The following is a 24,164-nucleotide window of genomic DNA, read 5'->3' as shown; positions in this document are numbered from 1 at the left end:
TTTCACTCATTCAAGTCAAAATATCGTTTCAATAGTATTTCACTTTCAAACATAATAATTTTTCCTCTTTTGCTGTGAATTTTCTCTCAAGAAGCGGCCTCTGATAACAAAAAGCGCACGCCATAGTATTCATGTATATTGCAGTTTAAGTCAAATATGGCAATTGAAAAGTTTGTATTTTTTAAGGATGATTACTGATTTGGGACTAACCTTGATATATAACATCTTTATCTTATAACATCACTTTTCCAACACTTTGAATCCATAGATATCTATATTTCTATTCCAGGTAATGGACCATTTTATTTATGACATTATCATCACTTTTACCTGACTCTGCTATAGCTTTCAGAGGCAAAACGCCCTATGAAATTTCAGAGGGAGGAAGGAAACGTTTGGTACAACAAGTTAATCAGTGAGTCGACACAACAAGACAACAATTCCCACGCTGCTTCCTGACGTCATGAAACTGGGCCTTTTGTTGTTGTTTTGACTGAGAAACTGCGATGTTGAAGGCCTCTGCTGTTCTTAGAAGGTAGTTCTTCTGTATGCTCATTGTTGTGTAGTCTTGACTCTTTATTCAGTATGATTATAATTTTATTATAATGGTCCTAGCTGGAAAACGATCTAACAATCAGGCTACTGGCTACAGGCGACCGCATGGAAATTCAAGCACTATTTTGGGAACACAAATTGCGTGAATGCCTGAATTCACATTAGAGAGACACAAAGTCAAGGTTAAACGCAAATAATCGCTTCGGCAGCAGAGAGTGCGGCAGACAGCAACGTGTAGTCGCGATCCAGTAAAATATTGTACATCATGCAGTTTGGTTTGGTGCAGTACAGTACGGTTTGGAAAGGAACACCAAAGCGAATCAAACCAAACCGTTCCACTTGGAAGAAACGAGGCTTAAGACAACACAATTGCTCACTATGAGTACTGAATATTTCCTTCTTCACTCTAATGTTCCATAGGAGGTTTGCTCTGGAGGTTATAGCAGAGAAACGTCATTAAAACATGGTCCATGACCTGGAAGAGTAATGTGGACCTCTATGGATTTAAAGAGTGCTGGCTAACATACGTACCCTACTCAACAAAATATTTAACATTAGCTTGGGAATCTTTTGGTATGCAGAAATGTTACGTACTATATCTTTAAATCTCACCCATCAGCGTAAGTGCAAAGATGTCAGGTTCAATAATGTGCAAAAAAAAAAATGACATGACACCCCCAGGGATTACTTACCAACATAATGACCCTTGCCCTCTCGAAACGGGGGTCCGATCGGCCCTTTCATCATGGGTTGCATGTACTTCATGTGTGCTATGGGGGGATATCCTCCAGCGAGAGCACGTCCTCCCAGCATCAGTAGAACAAAAGCAGACGTCAACATCATGGTCGCCAGCTTCCCAGGCTTCAGGTGTCAAACACAAAGAACTGGAGGAAACAAAAAGGAGGGCAGGAGGAAGTCAGAGAGATTATCACCTACAGTGCTTCATGCTTTACTGACCCTAAGGAGACACCGTACAATAGCACGCATTTACGGAAAAGCTCTTAATTTGAACCGTATTGCTATGAGGCAGCAGTACCAGCCATTTCACAACTGTGTGGTCTTACATGTGGTTTTCTCGTGTGTGTGTGTGTTGCTGCAGTCAGGTGGTGCACAGGTTACAGGATGTGTGGTAAGTTCTTGGCTGGGTCAGTGTTTGGTCAAGATGACCACTGAGAAAGTGTGATGGACAAATCTGTTGACTTTAATTTACCTGAGGAAGAAACCATCGCATGGCTAAATATTTTTACAACTGTGGTCAGGTGCAAATAGAGATCCATCTGGGGGGGGACATTCGTGTGTTTGTCTATCGTAAGTGAGCAACTGCACGAGTCCAGCACTGACTTCGACTTCAGAAATGATGTGTGAAAATGGGGGAAAGGAAATCCACTCCAACTCTACTCAGAGCTGTTTTGTTTTTGTCAGCTCTCTCTGGAGTGATGACTTGTCAGGAGTTGTTATTGCCAAAAAAAAAGAGACTTTCTGTATATTCTTCTGTACGGAATCTCTCCTAGGTTGTGGGAAAAAAGGTGCAAAAATGTGAAAAGTATAAAATACTGCAACACTGCATGTGAATGAACCAACACACTGTGGATTATTAGGCCTTGTCTACAGCCAAATAAGACAGATAAACATACACTTTATCACTCTGACTCCCACCTCTTAATTATTTTTTGGCTTATTGATATAAAGCAGTATTATGTTAGACTCACCAGCTCCATGAGAGGAGAGGACCTGATCATACAATCATATTTAGACATGCTTTAGAAGACTTCACATGCACATCTCACTATGTAAAACTCAAATTTGTGTCCTTGATTTCGCCTGCTGTAATATTTATCTTTCTTTAGTGTGTTTGTATGTGTGTGAGAGACACACAAACACATTTTCCACTTCATTGATAGTGAGAACCCTCATAGACATAATGCAACTTACCCTAACCTTAACCATCACAACTAAATGCTTAAAGGTGCATTATGTAATAAATCTAAAGCAACTGGCCATAAAATCCTCCTAATATGTCACAGAGACTCAGGAATAATGTTCATATAACAAACTGAACTCACCAACAACAACAGTACAGCCAAAATATTTGCATTAAAAATATCTTTTGCAGACTGCAAATATTGTTTATGTTTTGAAATCATGTTTTGGCATGTGGCGCCACCTACCGCCGTCTACCAATCATTGCAGTCAGTAGAGTCTCAGTTGCCGAGCAACCATGGGTTGCCAGTTACGTCAGAAAACGAAACTTAAAAGACCTGTATTTTGAATTTGAATGTAGTAACCGTTTTTGGCCACATTCTTACATATGGCACCTTTAACCCTAACCTAAAACCAGATCCTTTAAAGATGTAAAAACCAGCCAAAATGTCCTCACTTCACATGGTTTATATGTCATTTGGTCCTGATAAAGCAACAAATACAAGAACACACACACATATATTCTGGGACCCAGGAGTTAAACAAACACGTTGACAATTTCTAATTTGAAAATGACATCAAATTACACACTGCAGTTAATTGGAAGCAGGGACCGGGGGTAAAACTGGGTGTTTCAGAGCAGACAGACGTCAGATCACATGTACTTACGAAATAAAATGAAAAAAAAAAAAAGGTGTGTTCATTGCCACCATGTGTGCTGACACCAGGTTTGTTTTAAGGCTTTGCTCTTACAGGAGTCTGCGATCGGCCGCCGAGCTGTCGTTTTACAACCAAAGTGTTTCTCAGGGATTCTGAGGTATTCCATTGTGTAATTAGTCATAAGTGCATGTGTCTGCGGTATCAGTTTATGCTTGTTTATGTTACTGTGTGTTGCTGAAGTGTTTGCCACAATGAATCACATGTGACAATTTGCCCTTACCAAAGCTTAAATAATTAAGAAAGCAAAGACAAATAGAGGAAATAAACCGGGCAAAAAAAAGAGACCAGTAGTGTTTGGTTATTGGCCGTCTTAATGGCTGGTTGGCAAGGAGGCTCGTCTGGTGTGGGGGTCTGTGGTTTTGGTGCAGATGTAATTTAACAGGCCGCTCGAGATGCCCACCGTTCTACAGGCATCAAAGTCTCCGAACGACGACAGACATTGAAAAACACAAACGCTTCGCATGAGCAGGGATCAGACACAGACGGGCAAATTCGCAATCTGTTCATCAAATGTCTTTTTAATCAAAAAGCTCTGCAAATGTTGTTTAAAAACAATCTTAAGCAATCCTCTCTGGTCACCATGGACCACTGGACCAGAACAGAACATGCAGGCTCCGTACGCACGAGGACAAAACAGAGTCTGACGGAGCAAAAACACTCCGATTGTTGAACTTCCCGTACATTTTCGCATAAAATCCACACAAACAAACAGCAAAACGTGAGGGTTTTTTTTTAGACGACAGAGGAGCTAATAGTGAATCAAAGTCTCCTTTAGTCATTAAACATGAGCTGCATCCAAAGTTACAGCGGAAAAGCCTCGTCTGGCAGCCCGAGTGACACTTTATATGAAACAGATTTTACTGAGAAATGAAATCACTGCACACATTTAAGTAATGGATCCAAAAAAAGAGGAAAAAATCACAAAGAAAGAAACAGAGAAAAGTAGCATTAATGAGGAAATAACCGAGACTGTGAACCTTGCGTAAAGGGGCAGCACCAGCTCCATCGGTGCATTCTTATATAGTCGGTACTTTGTTTTCGCTTCCAGACAGCTGTCAAATTACTGGACGTTACGTGTGATATCCACATCCGCAGACAGACGATGGGAAAGTAGGCCTCTGGTTAAAGTCATGTAAAAGGACACGCAGACAAAACATTAGTAAGGAAAAAAAATGTGTTTTTTTCTTTGTAGTAATCGTGCTTCAATTTGAAGTTACTATATTCATCTTTGGAGAAGCCTTTTTTTTTATCTCTGTGTCCCTTTGTAAAGTCACGTTTTCTGGATATTTCTTCCTGTGACGTTTTGTTGGTGAATTGTACTCAAAACTGAGAGAATGGTTTTGTTTACAACGGAGATCTAATAGAAGCTGCCCATGGCTTTAACTGTATGTAGCTGCAATATGAAGAACAAAGTACTAAGTTGGACTATTGGCTATTGGTCTGCACAAAATATTAAAGAGGCCTCCTCTGTCTTTGGGCTCCTAGGTATGTGCTTGATGTCGGCCTGTTCACTTATCCATCCATACCCATATCAACACACAAGATATATATACATATACACACATATGTACACACTTCACAGATCTGCCGCCAAACCACGTGGTAAACCAAACTTGAAGGATGCCATTGTAAGAGAACCAAAATGCTAATCACACAATGTTTCGGGCAGAGTCAAGAGCCTCCAAAGTCATACACTCTTAAGGCCACATTATACTTCTCCGACTGCGTAATGCGTTATCCGACTGCGTCACCACGGAGAGACAACTCGGATACGCGCTGCAATTTCCCGCCCGATCAGTAGGGGTCGATGCGCAAGGTTGTTATGCTTCTGGCTACAGTGAGCAATGGCGTCCGAGAGAGAAAGACTGTTGTTGTTGAAACAGTGGCCGTTTCTCACTTTTCTGTGTCATGGAACGCAGTTTTAAGATAATTTGAGGCGAGAAATTGGCCATTTAGAGTCTAAACATGTGCTGTGTGTGTTAAGATATGACATATTTATAGTTTGGCAGCGGCGTTGTCGATGGTTAACAGCGCCGCCTCTGTGGACGCTCCGTGCGCACTGTGAGCTGGCACAGAGCAGCTTAGCTCAGCCCTTGTGGAAGGACCCTTTTTTGGAACCCTTATTTCTAAGAGTGTACTTGGCTGCATCTTAAATGGCCAATACTAAGAAAGAACTTTGTCCAAGCCAAGCACACACGTCCATGACAGATCTGTCGACCCTCTAATGCAATCAGCAGCGTTGAGGAGGTGAGGTTGAAGGTGTTTTTGCCTAAACCCCAGATTTCCAAGCATGTCCTAAACCACCACATTTAGGTACAAAGTGTGAGGATTCAGTGTCAAGGCAGGAACGAGGGAAGTGGTTGTTTCTGTGGTGAATATCTGAGCTGCTCTTTGAGTGAGAGGAATCACCACCTGAACATTATGTGCTGATGCTACATCATAGTTTGGTGACAACCACGGGTTGTTGTTTTTTTTTGCAAAGACCTGCACTTAAATCCAAAACCACATATTTTAGCTGACTCATACAATCCTTAAAAACCTTTGCCACAACCATGACCATAACCTTCCATAATTGCAACCGTGATCCCATGAGTGGTCGGCCATTATTCAACCACAACCATCTCCTTTTACCAAACTCTCCTCTTGTAAATTCAGCAGGCAAGTGCTGGAACCGAGCGTGGATTCCCAGCACTGCATGCACGGGAAGAAAGGGCACACTTAAAAAGTAAAAATCAGTTTATACATCTGTAGTTTATTATTTAATCTGTAGTCTAGACGTATGAGTAATCGATTTTACAGGTTTGTTAAGCAAGACATGCACCTGCAGACATCAGGGAAAGTCTTTCAACATACACAAACAAGCCCGAATACCGACGCATCACTTCCAAGCAGCACAGAGCTCCATTGACCATTGACCGTGAGTCTACGCCTTGTTCTGCACATGAGAGGGTGAGGGACAGACAGAGGAGGGAGAAACTAAGCAGAGCAGTTTTGCAATGTGGGGCCATATTACTCTTGTTGTGCGTGAGGAACGAATTTTGGTTTCAATCCAGAGAAGGACAAGAGTATGTGTGTGTGTGTGCGTGTTATTTTTAGAGAAGTTTTTGAATGAGGTCATTTTCTCCTTCGGCCAATCTGGCACTTTTGAGCCATTGCACCTTTGAGCTCGCCGCGTAAAATATTCAAGCAGTCGTCGTCATTTTTCGCTGGTTTTGAATGCACCCTGTGTTATAACACTCAGCAAAATGAGCACTGGGTAAACAGTGTTGGTGTTGTGCGTGGGTTAGTGTTGCCACCAACTTAATGCATACATGACAACACCTGTTTATTCAGTATATAAAAGGTTTTGTTTGGTTGCTTCTGAGGGGAAAAAAGTCGCCCCCCTTTTGCACTGCCAAAATAAAAGCTCCCGTGTTCTCTTGTGAGTGTTTCCACGAAATCGTCAGATGTGACGTAAGCCGAGGTTATATTTTATATTTGACTTCGGCTGTATGTTGTTTCACACTGAAGTGACTACAAATGTTCTCACCACATAGTGAACAGTGAACGTCTTTGTGATGACACCTTTTACACCTTTAATCGAGATGAGCTCATAAATAATGGTTGATTAAAGCAGTAATGCAACTTTATGAACGCAAACCGCCGTAAAACACCAACAAATACCAAATAACTACACCTTACATGAGTAAATTTGGGTAGTAAGTTGAGTTTTAGTTGTTAAGTATTCACTTAAATCACTCACAAAGTATCACATATGCAAAACAGGGGACAAGGGTTCATCTTTCCTGATATAAACATGTGTTTCTACGTTCCTGCTGTCCACAACTTTCAGCGTTAACTTAGACAATAGTCGTCATCTTGGAAAATTAACTTCATTGGCCTATAACCCTCATCATAACCCCTCTGACACATTTACGGTGAAGTTGAACATTGTTTGAGAGCTGTGTCTTCATCACATAAAACATAAGAGACAAAAGAAAGAAGACAGTAGGACTGTGTTTTTCTAATATATATATAAAAAAAATTAGTGAAAAAGACTGAAGGGAGATGAGGGATATGTTTAAGCGGAAAGAGAAGTAATAAAGCCCAATAAAGTGGAGGATATAGGTGGCAAGAAATACGACTGTGTGAGTAAAGAGGTCAGATTGAGGGTTTTCATTTCTTGATGACTTAATTCAGTGGAAGCTATTTAATACTCTGGGCACTTGACTGAGTACAGAAGCAGATGTGCTAATGGTGAGCCGGAGAGGGAGATGGATTGCGCATATGACATTGCGTGTTTGTGTATTCAAGGACAAAAGGGTGAAGCAGTCGCGGTTGAGGCTAATTTCATCCGTCCCTGTTATTAACCCACATGGACCTCACGTACAGTCGCCATGTGTGCATACACTATGCATGTGTGTGAGGTCCAACACAGGTTAATAACAATGGCTAATTAAATTAGATTGACCGTGACTATTCTTCACATATGACACACCAAAGGAGTCACATTGAAGTTATGCAACAGGTCCAGATTAACATCAAGAAACCAGTTGCAGTGCAGTACGGGGAGGCTGCAAAATAAGAGACACCAAGAGTGTGTAGGCAGACAGACACAGATATACATTTCTGTCTGACCAGTTCGTGCACCTCAACCCAATATGAGTGCTTGATTAGGTAATTGAGAGGAAAGAGTAAAAACAATAATCTTACAAAGGGGGGAAATCTGCTTCCCCCCTTTCCAGAGCAAGAGATATGTGTTCTGCTTTTCTCCTGAAAGCACTGACATTACCGGCCTTGTATCCTTTTCCTATTGTATGACACACAAAACAAAAGAAAATTAACACAAACGTTAAGATTTATGCACTGAAACAACCATGCAGGGAGCCGAGGAGATGACCTCACCTGCACGGGGGGAACATTTAAGGACCTCTGGTAACATAATCTCCTGTAAATCAGAATGATCACTATGTCTGGACTGGCAACCCCAGCTCTTTCCTCCCTCCCTCCTCCTCCTCTCTGATTCCTCCATATTCTCTCCTCCTTAAGCCACTCATTGCTGGTGTGAATACTTTGATTGTTTGCTGCCAAGACCTGACCAGCAAGGCTTTTCCCCCCCCGCCGCCTCCTCCTCCTCCTCCCTGTAATTCCACTAGTACTGACATTATACTCCACTGTCTGTTACTCTTAATTAAAACATAAGGAGAAAAGAGCAAGATGGAAAACAGAAGGCGGGGACATCAAGGACAACAGGAAGTGAAACAGTACTCCTAAAAGAAGCGAGGAAGCGCACTTATAGAAGATATTGTGACACCAATCGTGATCACATGTTGCGGCCATCATTTTAGACACTGCCCTGTGTGAATAGAAGTAATTTGCAGTCATACAAACCGATCTGAAAACATTTACCCCGGCAGGTCTAAATACAACTCACTATGGGATGGAAATACATCTCTATGCCATGACTCCAAGCTATTACCTTGTTCCCTTCACTGGGTGGGTGGCTTTGCAGCTGCCAGAAGAAGAGACAAAAGGAAAGCTCATGTGGAGAAACAGTGCATGGGTCTATTGAAGATTCAGCACTGTGAAGGTATGAAATGTTTTGGGTGCTGAAAGGCAGGAGGCTAAACCAGGAATCCATCAATTGTTCCATTCTGTCGTGCCAGGACTGGTAAGCGTCCCAAGCTGCATGAAGCTGAGGCCAACCTCCAGGAGGGAAAAGCCCTGAAAAGTCCTCCTCTAGCCTGTTTCTATCAAAGGATTCCACACTCTGACACTCCATGAAAAACACTAAGCTATTACAGATCACATTGTCAAAGGTTAGCGCTCGTCGTGACGGAGCGAGATGGAAACTCGTGTCGAGGAGCGGGGAGACAAAGAAGAAAATGGGGGGGAAAGCATGCAGCTCATGAACGTAAATGAGGTTGAACAGAGAGGGGGAGGAGAAACGCAAGAAAGCACGAAGGATTCATGAAATCATTATGACAGGAAGGAAGAAACACAAGGAGATGGACGAGAGAAATGAAAGGGAGCCGGACGTAAAAGCTTTAGCTCTTGATCTTCCTGCTGACCCACTTCAGATGCATGCCCCGCCAAATCATCTCGCACACTCCTTCTGCTGGCAGCCGAAATGCCGACACACATACAAACGCATCGGTTGGCAGACACAATAGAGAGGGAAGGCCTATCTTTCTATCCGAAATGGAGAGAAAGATCGAAAAGGTAGAAGGGAGATTATAATTTAATAAGAGGCAGGAAATCTTTGTCAAATCCCCCTGAAGGAGCTGAAATGCCTCCATGCTGGAGGCTACTGGACTTCAGACTGACTGGGCTCCATCTGAATGGGCTACAGAAGGCAACCAAAAATGCAGACCAGGAAGGGAAGAATCACACAATGTTTGGAGCAATAGATACGAAAGATCAAACCTGCAATTTGTACATCTATAGTATGGAATACATGGCTTCCCCTGAGTAAAACATTAATGTCCAGGGTAATAATGTCCAGCACCTAAAGGTTCGGAAAATTTAAATTAAACTTTGCCTAAGGCTGGGTATTGTTTGAAATATTTTGAGCTGAGAGTCAATATGCTTTTTTTCCCCTCTTACCCTATGGAATGACAAAATCCAAATTTATCAAACACAACAGTAACACCGGAGGAACCACTACCACTCACTCACTCATCTTCTACCGCTTCATCCTCCACACGAGGGTCTGCCACAAGCTGCCACAACAAAAGTGACGTTTGACGGCAAACAGAATTTCCATATATTTTAAAAGATATTCTTGAGTGAGTTAAGTTAAAAACAATGTGATCATGGGCAGTTTATGTGAGCGTGTGTAATGATAATGTCATTCAGGGACAAATGTTTCTTGATAAGTTATGTGCACCACCTGTAAACGTTAATTTGTGATGTACAAAACTGTAAAGAACCACAAATACAGAAGATTTATTAAAATGAGGGTGTTCCTGCATTTGCTGTTTGTCTTCCAAAAGTTGCATGAAAACAGAGAATCCCTGAATGTGTTGAGTATTCTTCTCCCGCAGATTCATGTTAACTGTAAACTCCTATGAAAATCAAATAGTAACCTGTCACCTTTACATGACCTGAGACAAAAATCTAATAATAATGTCATTCTACCAAATGAACTAGAACATTTAAAACATGTTAGTCCAACCGAAATGGTGGTAAATGACGAACAAAATGCTCTATTAGCTTAAAAAAAATCTGCATAAGACTAACAATCTGGAAGGGGGTGTATCGCCACCTAGTGTAGTGGAGGCGAACACTTCATTAAATAAATTGATTCCTTACTCGTGCTTGAATTCTGGGACAAAGACAGTAGTCCAGGTGAGTTACGACCATAGCTCGACGACTGAGCGTTGCTCAGGTGCTGTGGCGGTCGTCACAGAATAAGGACGTGGAAGGACGTTTACACAAAGTGGTGGAATGCTCTGCTGCAGCGGTTCTCAAACGTTTATATACCAAGTACCAGCTGAGAAAACATTGAGTTCTTGAAGTAACACTATTTAAACGGCAACGTTCAAATCATCTACTGACTTTTCGCAGGAGGCAGATTTATTCCCAATAAGATAATTTGCGCTCTCGTCATCCTCACATACACTTCACACACTGGTATAGTGAAATTAGATGGATCAAGAGATAAGATGACTAATAAGTTTAATTTAATGTTTTATTATTATTTTTTTATTTGGTTAATTATCTACACACTGCAGTCAAAATTCCTCAGCTCCATCACATACCCTGGGTATGTACCACAGCTGGTGCCACAGTTTGAGAACCACGGCTCTACAAGCAATTATACTGTTTTCTTTCCGTGGGTGGAGATATGCATGGTGTTTGCATAGTGTCACAGTGTTTGGTCTGTATGTAAGACCAGCTGTGGTCTTATACATGAGCCACAGTGTAGTAGGGGGGTTTAACGATTGAATCAAACAGGCTTTATATAAAGAAAAGTATTATTCTTTTCTCAGCTTTAGAGCGCCGAAAACATATGTGCAGAATCCCTTTTTTTTTCTATTCAGGAATCACTTGTTCCCGTACCTTACCGCCACACACTCTAGCTGTTTAATGAAAAATTCAATGGATGGTTTGAATCCCATTAACTGTTCAACGGCGTCCGCTTGATTGATCACTCACTTAAAACACCGCTGACCCCAGCTGGGTGTTTCAGTGTCCAAGATTACCCAATGAGAAAGAACCCAAAAAGTACCTCATACACACACACACACACACACACACATAGAAACACATGCATGCATAGTAACCAGACCACCAGCATACAGTGCAGGACCCCTCTGACTGTGGTCCTCCCTGGAACCCACCCCACCCATCAGGATCAATGCAAGTCTTTATTAGCAGCTGGCTACGAGCCCTGGTTGTGTAAAAGGACCCTGCCAGTTCTGGCCTCACACCTCCCCAAAAAATCCACCGCTGGGCTGTAAACGTCGCTCTGTGAGTGTGTGAGCATGTGTGTGTGTGTGTCTGTGCAGAAGTAAAGATTGTGTGAAAGGTTGAAAGCATCAAAGGCAGATTTCAAAAAAAAGAAAGAAAAAGAAGTATGAGTATGGGGAGGAGTGGACAAAAAAAGTGTCTGCAGACGATCACATCAAAGTGCAGTGAAACGATACAAAGCCACTCAAAATAGATGAAGAATACAGTTTTTTTTTAAATATTTTCCAAGCACTTTCATGCAAGGTTGTCAGTGGAGAAAGCATGAGAATGTGATAAATGGGATTTTTACTGGGGCTACAGCTGTGCAGTCACAATCGGTCTGCTTTTCTAGTATGAAACGCATAAAAGACGGGCAAGTTGGCCCGCTGACGTGCACCGAACGGAGGCGGTGGTCATGTGTTAGTAGAGCACAGTGCTCCGTGTTATTATTATGTCCAATGGAAGCGAAAAAAAAAAAGAACAACACAGGTCAGAGCAGACAGTGTGAGGCAATCTGGGAAGCGTTAAAACCCTCCGATGAGGATGAAGACAAGCGGAGGTTCTGGGATCGTGTCTGCTCCCATTTTACACAACTCTATATCAGTAACTGTCTCATTTAATTTCTGTTTTTATGCCCAGGGATTTAGCCTCGAATGTGTGTGTTCCTACAACACAGTAGTACAGGATAATAAATATAAGATTTGTGTACAACAAATGAACATAATGAAGAAACATGTAATGATAATGGAGGATACTTATTGTCTGTATATCTTCAAAACTAATGATGTCATTACCTAACATAACTAACAAAGACATTTCCCCTGTGGAAGTCAATAAGCGAAAAGGGTGACGGAGGTAAATCTGAAAATATCATAGCAATAAACTTTGCAGGAGAAAATGACTACAGCGTGTAACAGCCAGCAGTCATTAAAATATCTGGAATAATATTTGGATTATTTACACTCATTCGCTGCGATATGCCCTGATTTTAGACAGATGACAAATTGGCCGTGTTGTTTGCTCGCGATCCAGCGCGGCTCTGCAGATGTGTCTGATTCGTATCAAAGCGGAAGGGAGACGGAGACGTGCTGCTTTGCCAGAAGTATTGTGTCTTGTTTCAAAAGATCACAGTTTGTTCACTTTGGAAAAGGAGACCAAGTAGCTAAATGAGATGCTGCAGATTTGTAGCCAGGCCAAGACAACCAAACGACCACAGCCAAACACAACAACCCTCAGAAGTAAAGACAGCGAAGACATCTCACCGCGGCGAATACAGGCTATTAATGTGCTTTCTTTGAGAATATCAGTGTTAATGTGTTTACCACCTCCCACTAATTAATCCTGAATGAATGAAACAGAGTAAACATTGAGTGTGGAAAGAGAGACAGAGAATCAGACGAGTAATAAATGAGTCTAAGCTTGGAGCAGCGGACATGAAGGATGGTTCATAGATACAGAGGTTAACTGAATATTTCCTCCCTAAAACCTCACAGTGCAGATAAGGAGGACGTGTACGTCTCTCCTTTTCTATCACGTCTCATTTTCTCCATCTCTCTTACACACTTTTAACAGTTTCTGTTAACACTCCTCCACGCTCTTCACGATAAGGGCGACTCCCCACTCAGTTCTTGTTTGTGTGATTCATTTCACCAATTTCCCCCTTTTTTTCTTTTTAAAATTAAACCCTGATTTTATTTCATTTAATCCTTATTTTTATCCTTATGTCTGTGGCCCAGTCACGAAGAGGTCAGAGATCAGAGACACGAAGTGGAACGCTCGAGCTCAGACCAGTGCTTGAAGTGCAAAGCAGCACTTCTCATGACTTTGTTATTTTAAAAGGGTTGCAAAGCACTCTGATAAATAAAGGTTCCAAAAGGGTCCTTCTACAAGGGCTGAGGTTCTACCTGGAACCATTTGCTTCTGAAAAACCCTTTCCCGAAGAAAGGGTTTTTCAAGGGTTCTTGGTAACACTAATGGTTCCAGTAAGAACCAGTTTGATCCAGAGAACCCTTTAAAACCCCTTTCCTGAATAAAGGGTTTTAAAAGAGTTCCAGGTGGAACCTTTATAAAAAGGTTCTACCTGGAGCCAAAAAGGGTTCTCCTATGAGGAAAAGCCGAAGAACCTTATATGGTTCTACTTGGCACTTTTATTTCTAAGAGTGTGGGTCTCTTGTGAGAGTCTAGTATACTAGTTTCGAGTGTCTAGATTTTTTCATTTTTACTGTTAAACAAGAACAATTCACTGACTTCTTGCCACATTAGTGTATCGTCAGCATAATAACAGGACGCCAAATAAAATGAGACTTAAGTCATTGTCAGGACATTTTTAAGGATAATCTGCATGCAAAAGTTGTCAAAATGTGTCACATAAGTCCAGTTTTTAGTTACTCTGACTAAATATGTAAATAAATACATCACTAACATCTTCTGGTATGTTTTATTTACTGAAAATAGTCGCCATTTAGTGTTTAATTATATATCAGTACAGACAGACACGCCTCACATGGATAAGGGGAGAACTGGCTCTTCACACACACACTGGCTCAGACGAGATATGACGTAACGTCAAAGTTCAAAGGCAGTCAACAACGTCCGTCTGGGACAGTTTAGGTGGACAAAAACCATACTGCACTGTTTATGTAATCTGGATATGACTTCCAAAAGTCCACCGAGAGACCGTATACCATACGTTTGGTTTAATTATGAGAAAAGGAATTACTTTCGCGCTTAATGGGCTGTAAAAGTGTCTGGTCTGCTCCAAAGAATGTCAAATTTAGGTGCTGTTCTTAAGGAAGGAAGGGGAAAATTAAAAATAAAAAAAAAGACAAGAACATTTAATGACAACAAATGTTCATATAATTGTGTAGTGTTGAATGAACTCTGTTTCCTCATTCACCTGCCTCATGGAATTCCTGACGGTCTGCCAAGATCCAATAAAACCAACTTTTGCAGCAACGCTGGACGCAATAACAACCCGCTCATTATGGGTTTTATAGCAAATGGTCGAAATTAAGTGGAAATAAAGAAAGGCTGAATTGAAATGAAATATTTTTCCTGTTTTTGAGGAGTGGGGGGGGGAAAGGGAGAATTGCTTCAATCAGATCATATCAGCGTACTCGGCGCGGCGGAGCACAGTTTGGGAGGTTGCGATAAGGCTGAGCGAGGCTCCATCACTCCGCATGCATCTAATGGTTCATTACGGCTGATTCTCAGGATCAGATAGGGTGTGTGTTTATCTCTGACCTGGCACTCGGAGGAAGGGGACATTCTTTACAGTCTGGAGTTAGTTTAGATTGATGGGCCCTCGTTAAGATAATCACCAGACCAAAGGAGGGCTAAAGCAGATTCTTTGTCTCCACTTGGCAGCTGGAAGGGACGGAGGGGGTGGGAGGAATATGAGAGTTAGAGAGAAATAAAACTCACACCACAGACATGAGAACGAGACACATCCTTGGACACTGGAGGAGCGAAGGGGGGGGGAAGATGCTGAAGGGGCGGGGTGGTGGAGGTGGTGGAGGCGAGACTAAATTAAAACAGACCCAGAGCAGTTCTGCTGTCTTTACAGGAAGTGCAAGGTGCACGTGTGAAAGCTCTCCTAGATTTCAGAAATCTGCACTGATAAACACGCAGAACCTTCAGATTGTTTATTGTCTAGAAGTCAAAGACGGGAATCTTCACAGATACTTTCCACTGCTGCCAAGGAGGCCTCAAAATCAGTCGAGAAAAAGTCACAAAAAAAGCCTTCATTACTGCACTTTCCTTCGAGCACAATGACTCCTCTGTGTCGACACACACACACTCAGACTCAAATAAGGGAGCATTAACAAGGAAGACAGAGTGTAAGGTATATTCTTATGAAGTCATATTCAGTCCTTCCACTAAACTAAATTCCTGCAAGAGTGGGAGTCTCCGCGATGTTATTACTCCAAACAAACCTAAATGACAGACCCGCCAAAGTCAGGAATGACGAGGATGAAGGGGGGGGGGGGGGGGGGGGTTGGGGGGGGGGGATTATAGCGAGAAGAGGCCGCCGAGTGGCCTCTTCCACGATGTTTGTTTACAAGTTGTCACTTGGCCATTAACCGCAGAGTGGAGCCAGAGGGCACCGGGCCAAGCGCAGCTGGAGCACAGCGGGTCGGCAACAGTGAGTCAGATCAGGACGAATGGTATACGTAATCCTGTCGTTCCCGGGCAGATGCCTTCAAACGACATACAAGGGTGTGCGTGAGCTCATGATGAGAAACTGTGTGTCATTTCCGATAAGATAGACCTCACAATCACGTAAAAGGAGACAGCAATTTATCAAATTATTTGAAAAAGAAAGCCTTACTGTTTTATTCTGAAATCAAATGTGATTGTTCAGCTCAGACAGGTTGAATAAGGGACTTGAAGGGCTTAAGACCACATTATACTTCTCCAACTGCGTAATGCGTTATCTGACTAAGTAGCCACGGAGACCCCGAGAGCCTTCATAGTTCTCTGTTGTGGTGCCGGATACACACTGCAATTTCCCGCCCGATCAGTAGGGGTCGCTACGCAAGGTGGCTGTGCTTCTGGCTACAGTGAGCAATGGCGTCAGAGAGAGAAAGACATTGAAACAGTGGCCGTTTCTCACCTGAAATAAATGTTTTTCTGTCCCGGAAAGTAGTTTTAAGATCATTTGAGGCGAGAAATTAGCCATTTAGGGTCTAAACATGTGTTGTATTATTAAGATATGTATTATAGTTTTGTAGCGATGTTGTCGGCGGTGATCAGCTCCGCCTCTGTGGACCCTTGGTGCGCACAGTCGCCGGCACAGCGTTATCTCGGCCTGTCCTGAGGACCAATCGCAGCCCTTGCCGTCTCCGTTGTCCCTTGACGGAGTGACGGACAATTAAAAAATATTTAGTGCAGCCGGAGACGACGCAGAGGCTCTCCGGCGACGTAGAGGGGTATCCATAAGCTACTTAGAGCACTTTACGCAGGAGTATAAATTGGGCTTTACACTGACCCAAACACTGGTGAGACTGAGGGCCGTCAAATGACTCAGCAGCTCGGTGGCATGACGGTGGTGGAAAGGGGCGAGGGAAAGACAAGGAGAGCTACTGAAGTTCTTCAAATGACACTGTGCAGGCCGCTGTAGGAAACCACAGCTCCTTCACCTACTGTGGGGCTGAGAACATTAAAAAACACCACACCGTTTGATCTTCTGTGTTGAATATAGTCATAGTTTCCTAAAAAAAAAAAAACACAACGCAGCTTTAAAAGCCATACACCTCGGTTATTCTCCCATTACTCACGTCTATTTCTGCCTCCCTCTCCCCCCTTTGTCCAATCCTTCCACATTAGTGATTTTGTCTTTGAAAAGTGTGGGTGCGTGGTAGAGTCGTGTGGTATGGAGCAGCGCGGCACTTTGCCACAGCCAATGGAGTCATTTACCCGGCGTCTGCCCACTGTTAGCTCTGTTCTGTTGACCGAAGGTGGCTGGGAAATAAAGGAGGGCTTTTGTCTCCCATCATCCAAGCAGCCTCACTAAATGCAATTGGACAGCCCTACATCTGCTTTCCACTCTGCACAATCGTGCATTATCCATTCACACCTCATGCTCTAACATCTCTGGAAGGGTTTGGAAGTCTGTTTCTGGGAGGAAAGTGACCTTACAGCACTGTGAAATCAAGCTTCGCTCGAAACCTCATGTCCGTTCTCCATTTCGACATTTTCCAACCGGCATCTGTCCACCAGCTAAGCATCTGTCAGTCAAGAGCCACCGGGACCAATACCACCTCCTCAATTCCTGTTGTGCCTTCACTGTGACCTATCACGCCCTAGGAAATGTCACCAATTATGAGGCAGGTGAAAGAGTCAGGTCAGTTTGTTAGTTTGTCTGTGCAGGTTTTTATTTTAGTGTATGCAGACAAAACAATCTGTGAGAGGTATTAAATACATTTGTATGACTGTGCAGGGGATTGTGACCATTCGTTTTCTTAGTCTTTACATTATGTTTTACCAGGGATCAGCCAATATCATACTACACTCTTAGAAATAAGGGTTACAAAAGGGTCCTTCTACAAGGGCTGAGGTTCTACCTGGAACCATTTGCTTCTGAAATACCCTTTCCCAAAGAAAAGGTTCTTGGTAACACTGTTTCCAGTAAGATTCATTTTGATCCAGAGAACCCTTTATAAGCCCATTCCTGAATAAAGGGTTTTAAAAGGGTTCTTGGTTGAACCTTCCAAATTGGTTCCAGGTGGAACCTTTATAAAAAGGTTCCACCTGGAGCCAAAAAGGGTTCTCCTATGAGGACTAGCCGAAGAACCTTATACGGTTCTACATATCACTTTTATTTCCAAGAGTGTAGTATCGGTCTTCTCTGAGGAGAATTTGTGAGAATTGGAGGATTATGTATGTGAAATAGCATGAAATAGTTGAAAAGGTCTATAATGAACAGGTATTGGTCAATATTCCAGTTTTTGATGTTGGTATGGTGAAGACAATTCAGGTGAAACTGAGTCTCGTCAAGTCACGTGATGTAAATGAATTGCAGATTTCATGTGATACTATTACAGCGACTGTATCTTTTACGCAAAAAAGGATCAAACTACTTGCAACACAAACACGTTTAAGCCTGTGTTTACTCATATCATATTCAGGGTAAAATCAAACACAGGTTTAAAAATCAGACTGAATATGTTTCATAATTCTGGAGAGAGAGAAAAAAAACTGGCAAACGACACCTTACTGACATGACGTGATGCTCTAATTCATTTTCACACACTTATTTTAGCATATTAACGTGATAATATGTGATAAAAAACATTCAACAAAAGTGAATCCAAAAACATGTATCTCAGGGAAACAGCGGCTGTTACTGGTCTTTGAAAAAGCGGAACCTTCGCTCTGTTTTGTATGAGAATAAAATCATGTTGGTTGATCACTTTTAATAATGAAATGTACATATTTGACCAATTTTCGAACTGATCAAACAATAGATGTTACTCAGGACCAAAAATTGTTTTTCTTTTACAGCTGTGTGACTAAAATGGCTTAAGAGGAAGCTTGTCAGACAATCGCTGGCTTCAATAAAGTGATCTAAGAATCTTTTTTTTAAAGCCCATTTACATATGAACATCTCTCACGACATTGGCAGATATTTAGGAAAATAAGTCAAAACATACATATTTTGCACTGTAAAAGACCCAGTCCAAGGATTACCACAACTCACTCCCCCAGCTGTAAAAGGGAACTTGGGAACATCATCGTTTGAGATAACCATTACAATTACCGCGACTTCAAAGAACGACAGAGGGAGCAAGAGGGGGAGTATTTGCATCAGCGGAAAGCCTCAACCGATCCCATAATGCTACCAGGCCCATTTCCATACCACATTCTGGCTTCTCGTTCTGACCGACCTCATAAAACCTTTGCAGGCGTATAACTGTTGTTGGGTGAAAACAATCAGAAGAGAAACTGTGTTTTTAGCTTGAAAACGCTACATTTCTCTTGTAATTTCACTGGCTAATAAAAGGGTCTCCCACACTCTGAGGACACATGTTGCCCAAGCCATTACACGTCTGTGAATTACACTTAAAATGTTTATTTATCTTCATAAAATGATTTCCAGTCGCATACATTATGCTGCCAGAATGGTTGTGTTAATTGTTAATAGATTGTAAGCACTATTAAGACAAGAAAACGACAAACAAGTACACATGTATAGTGTGTTTTCTTCATGGACACATGCTTCTTTAAAAAACGGGGACAGAGAAGGAGATGGAGTTCAGGAGCTGGAGACTCTGCTAGAGCAATTATCGTGTTCCTCAAACCTGCCATTTAATGGAAATCCTCACCCTCAGCCAAACTACACGCCTGTCTTTAGGTATGAAACTACGACGTGATCCACGCCCCCTTCTCGCTCCCCCCACCCTCTCTCATTCCACTAAATATTTCATAGGACATCTGACTTCAGTGGCATGCTATTAGTTCCACAGGTGTAGAGAGACAAACTCCATCAAAACATCCCAGGACATTCCACCACTACAGGCCCAAAAAACTTTCTCTACCCCACAACATCAATTTGAACTTTAATGCATTTTCAATACAGCCTACCAGTCACCAGATTTTAAAATGATAGCGAATGTAATAGTTAAACACTCTCTGCGTATGAACATGTGTCTGTGGGTGTGTGTGTGTGTGTGTGTGTGTGTGTGTGTGTGTGTGTGTGTGTGTGTGTGTGTGAGCACATGTTTATTGCTACAGTAGCCGGGACAAGTCTTCTCAGCTGTGAACTGTTGTTGTTTTAAAGCCCTCGGAGGCCTCTGTATCAGTGCCACTCAAACTGGCACAGGAGAGAAAGTGCAACCAGATGGACCAGCCTTCTGCCATTGTCATCCAGTTGAGCAATACCATGCTAGCATGCAACAAAGAGAGAGGGAGGGGACGTGGGTTAAAGAATCTATAACAGCAAATCTGAAAACACAGAAACAGAGTCAATAAAAAAATATAAATATAGCTATCAAACACTAAAACTGCCAGCTCTTATACAAGGTCAGGGAACAACAAGGAGAAGAAGTGGGTTTTTAGTCGAGATTTAAAAACAGGCTGTGTGGAATTCAAAATATATAATATTTAACCTGGAAATTATACATATTGTTATCAGTGTGTTAACATGCATGTTAAAAGTCAAATTTTAGTCGGACTAAGACAATAATTTGGTTTTCTTAATGTCATGTAAAATCGAGCTTGTCTTAGTCGGACTAACATACCTTGATAATGTGATTCATAGTCTGATTACTCCTGCATGTATACACTTAGTCGGACTGGAGTCGGACTTGGCGTTCTGTTCATGCACTCAATATTTTCCCGCAGGTTTTTGACCCGGTTTGGTAGTTGCTAGAAATCACACATTTTTCTTCGGACAACACGGCAACCACAAGAGCTATGCTCGATCTGATTTGTATCACAAAATAACATTTACAGCAAGTACAAAACATAGAGAATTACAGCACGATCCACGATTTTCTGTGACATAATGGTCAACAGGAAACTGAATCAATACACACTAGCTTATAGAGAGATACAGCGCCACCTACAGAGACGGACTCTACAAGTTGTCCTATTTCCTGTCTTAGTCAGACTACAACCTTAGGCCTTAGCTTGATTAAACTATGCTAGAGTTACCAAATCTTATGATACTAAGCTCTACTGATTTCCCCGTCCCCTACACAATGAAAACAGATACAGTGTAATTTTCTCAACTCACAGATGCAAAAATAATTTCCCTCGTTTCCGTGAATGTGAAGCGTGCTATCATAACTTAGCGGTGAAAGGGCACATGCGAATGAAGGCCATCAAACAGAGATGAGATGGTCCGTCCAGAGCCAGAAGAATGACGGCCTACAGCCCGCAAACGACCCCGAAATGACTCAGAGTCTTATGCACGTAAACTGCCCACAAAACCTGAATCTTTCCTTTCAAATCCACTGCTGAGAGAGCACAAGCCCCGGGTCCCAGCTGACATCTCCCCTTAGCACGACTCTCTATGGTTTGGAAGCCAATGTGTTTACTTAGGTCTGGAGAGGTAGGAGTGAATATCCCAAAACTCTTTTTGTGTGTGTATTTTCTGTGCGAAGCAAAAACTAGTCGGGGTCAGTAGACGATTCGATTCGTGTTGTTTATATCATGAGTTTAAGAAAGCGTGTGCATGTGCCGGAGGTGGAGGTGGTGCAGGTTTGTGGTGGGTGAAGAAGAACAAGCTGTTAATCAGGGGGTAATGGGTTTGGAATATCTGGAAATATATTCAGTGTTGGTGTGCATGAGCCTGGTGGTGTGAATGTGAGATTTCATACTGTACATACAAGTCTAAGCACAAATCAGAGAGGAAGAATTTGTCTGTAGTGTAATGTAGGTGGCCCGACTTTTGCCCTTTGTCAGCTGGGATTGGACCCTCATGTGGAGGATAAAGCAGTAGAAGAGTGATGGATGGATGGTAGGTGGAAAGCTTTGCTTTTTATGCAACGTTTCGTACGATTTCAAGAGATTTCTGCTACCAAAATTAATGATAAATCAAGGTCCATATCTTTGTATTTCAAGGTAACTGGAAGCGCTTATTTGCTTGTCTGCACAGCAAACACCTGAATCACCTCTGAATAAAGCTCAACACGATCAATGACATCTGCTGTTTGACTGAACATAATCCCATCAGATGTTGTCAGATTCATTGAATCCATTAAGTAAGAGTCATTTTTATCATTTCATCAAGTCAACACTGAAATCTCCAGACTCGTAAACCAGGTCTGGTTGGAGCCATGTTGGTGTAATGACCTCAGAGATACAAATCTTGAACCATTGACAGGTAGAAAAAAAAGAAAAGCTAATTGCATGACTAAGCACCATTAGAGCTATGTAAGAAAATGTTTTTTATTTAGATGTAGAGGTACGAGGATTTACATCCTTCAGTGAAGCGACGAGGGATGTTGACACAAGAAGAGAGGGATAAAAAACGAATCAGGACACCCACTCGCCACCCATAAAATTAAGAACACAGCCATAAGAAGTCAAGGAGCACAGATTATCTGACATCTCCTTCACCCGGCTCCATATTTGCACTCGGACGGCTAAGCTAACACAGGCCAGGATCGCGTGGTATGAGAGCGCTGTGTTTATAGACGGCTTCTCACAGCCCCTCGGTTGAGAACAGTGCAAATAGACATAATGCTGAAATAACACGTGGTGGAATGCAACACTGCATATGTGGTTGTTGAGCTTGGATGGAGTTTCAAGGTCGTGAGGCAGACAGATAAACTCCCCCAACTTTCCTGCTACACGGTAGTCTGGTCAGTCAGTCTGGTGTCTTAATACCTGGGATGGGATGGGGCAGTTTAACACACACAATCGTAGCATATTGGTGATGGGATGCAGGGTAAATAAAAAGTTATTGGCAACTATCAAAACAAAGCAATGTGCACCACAAGGTCAGAGCAAGTTGTGATGTCACCCATAGCAACAGACAGTACATGCAACCAGGTGCTACCAAGCTGTCAATCGCACTGATGTCCACTCATTATGTGCTGTGCTTTAAGTCCACTAAATCGACATTGCGTGCCATTAAATGGCCCACCTGTTTTCCTTTGTATTCGAGATTCGAGCGTTATGTCTTTCATTTGGTCCACTGCTGTTGTTTCTCAATGTGATTGAGACCATTAACTCCTCAGGAACATGTTAACGGATAAATCAAGTGGGAAGTAGATTCATTTTCCCATAGACTTCCACTGTTTTTTTGCGACCAGGAGGAAACCTGAAGACTATGGCTTTATTTTTTTTATTTTTTTAAATACCAGGTCTAATAATCAGACATCCTGTGAAATGTTTCCTGGCAACAAGCTGCCAACATGGGGTCAGTATATGCGGGCACTGTGGGCAAATCACAGCATTTCAAGCCAACAGAACGAGACCAGTGGGAAATATCACACATTCAGCTAACATGAGAACTATAGTGATTACTGATAAGACTGGCAGGAATATAAACCCTTCACACCTTCCTGCTATTACTAAATCATTTTTCCAGACTGGAGAGTTTGCCTCCAAAAAAAAAAAAAAAAAACACATTCAAAGCACAGACTTAAAAACAAACATTGTCTGACTTATTTCTTACAGTTCGCCTTACGACATACCTTTCCTTCTTTCTACCTCCCCTGGCTGTATTACAACAATTTATAATGACTGCGGTTTTTATTGGAATGACTTAAGTGGCCCTTAAACTGCCCATTTGAATGATGGGTGATGTGTCTCTCCTCCTGAATGAGCATATACAGAATGTGTTTGTGCATGAGTATGTGCCAGCACCAGACCCTGTTTCCATCACCAATGCCAACATTTCTTCACCCACGAAAACCATCCCCCCTGACTTACACATCCATCCCAACCTCGTGATATTCGCCACATCCACCACAGTGGTCTGGTCACACTCGTTTGTTTTTTTTTTTGCTTGTGAGACATTTTCGTCCTCTGCTTCTTTATCCACAACGTGGGGAAAACCTCAATTGCCCCCTCAGACTCATAAGGTAATGGCTACAGTTTGCTTATCATGCAAGCACAGATGTGTAAATAAGTGGAGTCTAGTCTAGTGGAGACAAAATCCTACCATCTGGGTTAAAAACCTTGTTTCCCAGAGCATCACAAGTCGATAGCAGAGAGACACCTTTTGAGAAAAAGGGTCTCTAACACTCCATTATGTGCCTGCCTGTCTGTGTAAGTTTTTCCTCTTATCATACACGTTATGCTACAGTTAGATCCTCCTCGTTGCAGAAAAATGCACAGACACAGGCACATTCCACACGCCCACCGTGGAGTGAATGATGGACCAATAGAGACACTAAAAGATGCAGAGATGACATAGGATGAAGTGCATCTGAGGCTACAGATGGTGCTTGACATGTTTCCGTCCTCCCTGGAGCTCAGAATATGTAGGGAAATGAGCAGACGTAAAGTTCGAGTATACGGGGAACACAGCTTGTGCTTGTACCGCGCTTCTGGAAGACTATACACAAGAACAACTGTGC

At 42.2% G+C, this 24,164-nt stretch overlaps 1 protein-coding gene across 1 annotated transcript in view; it reads right to left on the bottom strand.

Annotated features, from left to right (window-relative positions):
• Positions 1-24,164, bottom strand: part of col8a2 (collagen, type VIII, alpha 2) — a 41,571-nt gene that overhangs the window by 6,939 nt on the left and 10,468 nt on the right. The window contains exon 2 of the mRNA XM_083900215.1: positions 1,248-1,439. Within this exon, the coding sequence (XP_083756341.1) occupies positions 1,248-1,398 (151 nt within the window). The 5' untranslated portion in view covers positions 1,399-1,439. The remainder of the gene's footprint in view (positions 1-1,247; positions 1,440-24,164) is intronic.

Source organism: Microchirus variegatus (assembly GCF_963457635.1).
Source record: "Microchirus variegatus genome assembly, chromosome: 13".
In the NCBI taxonomy this organism is placed as follows: Eukaryota; Metazoa; Chordata; class Actinopteri; order Pleuronectiformes; family Soleidae; genus Microchirus; species Microchirus variegatus.
The sequence above is the reverse complement of the archived record's forward strand: the minus strand, read 5'-3'. Positions and strand labels throughout refer to the sequence as shown.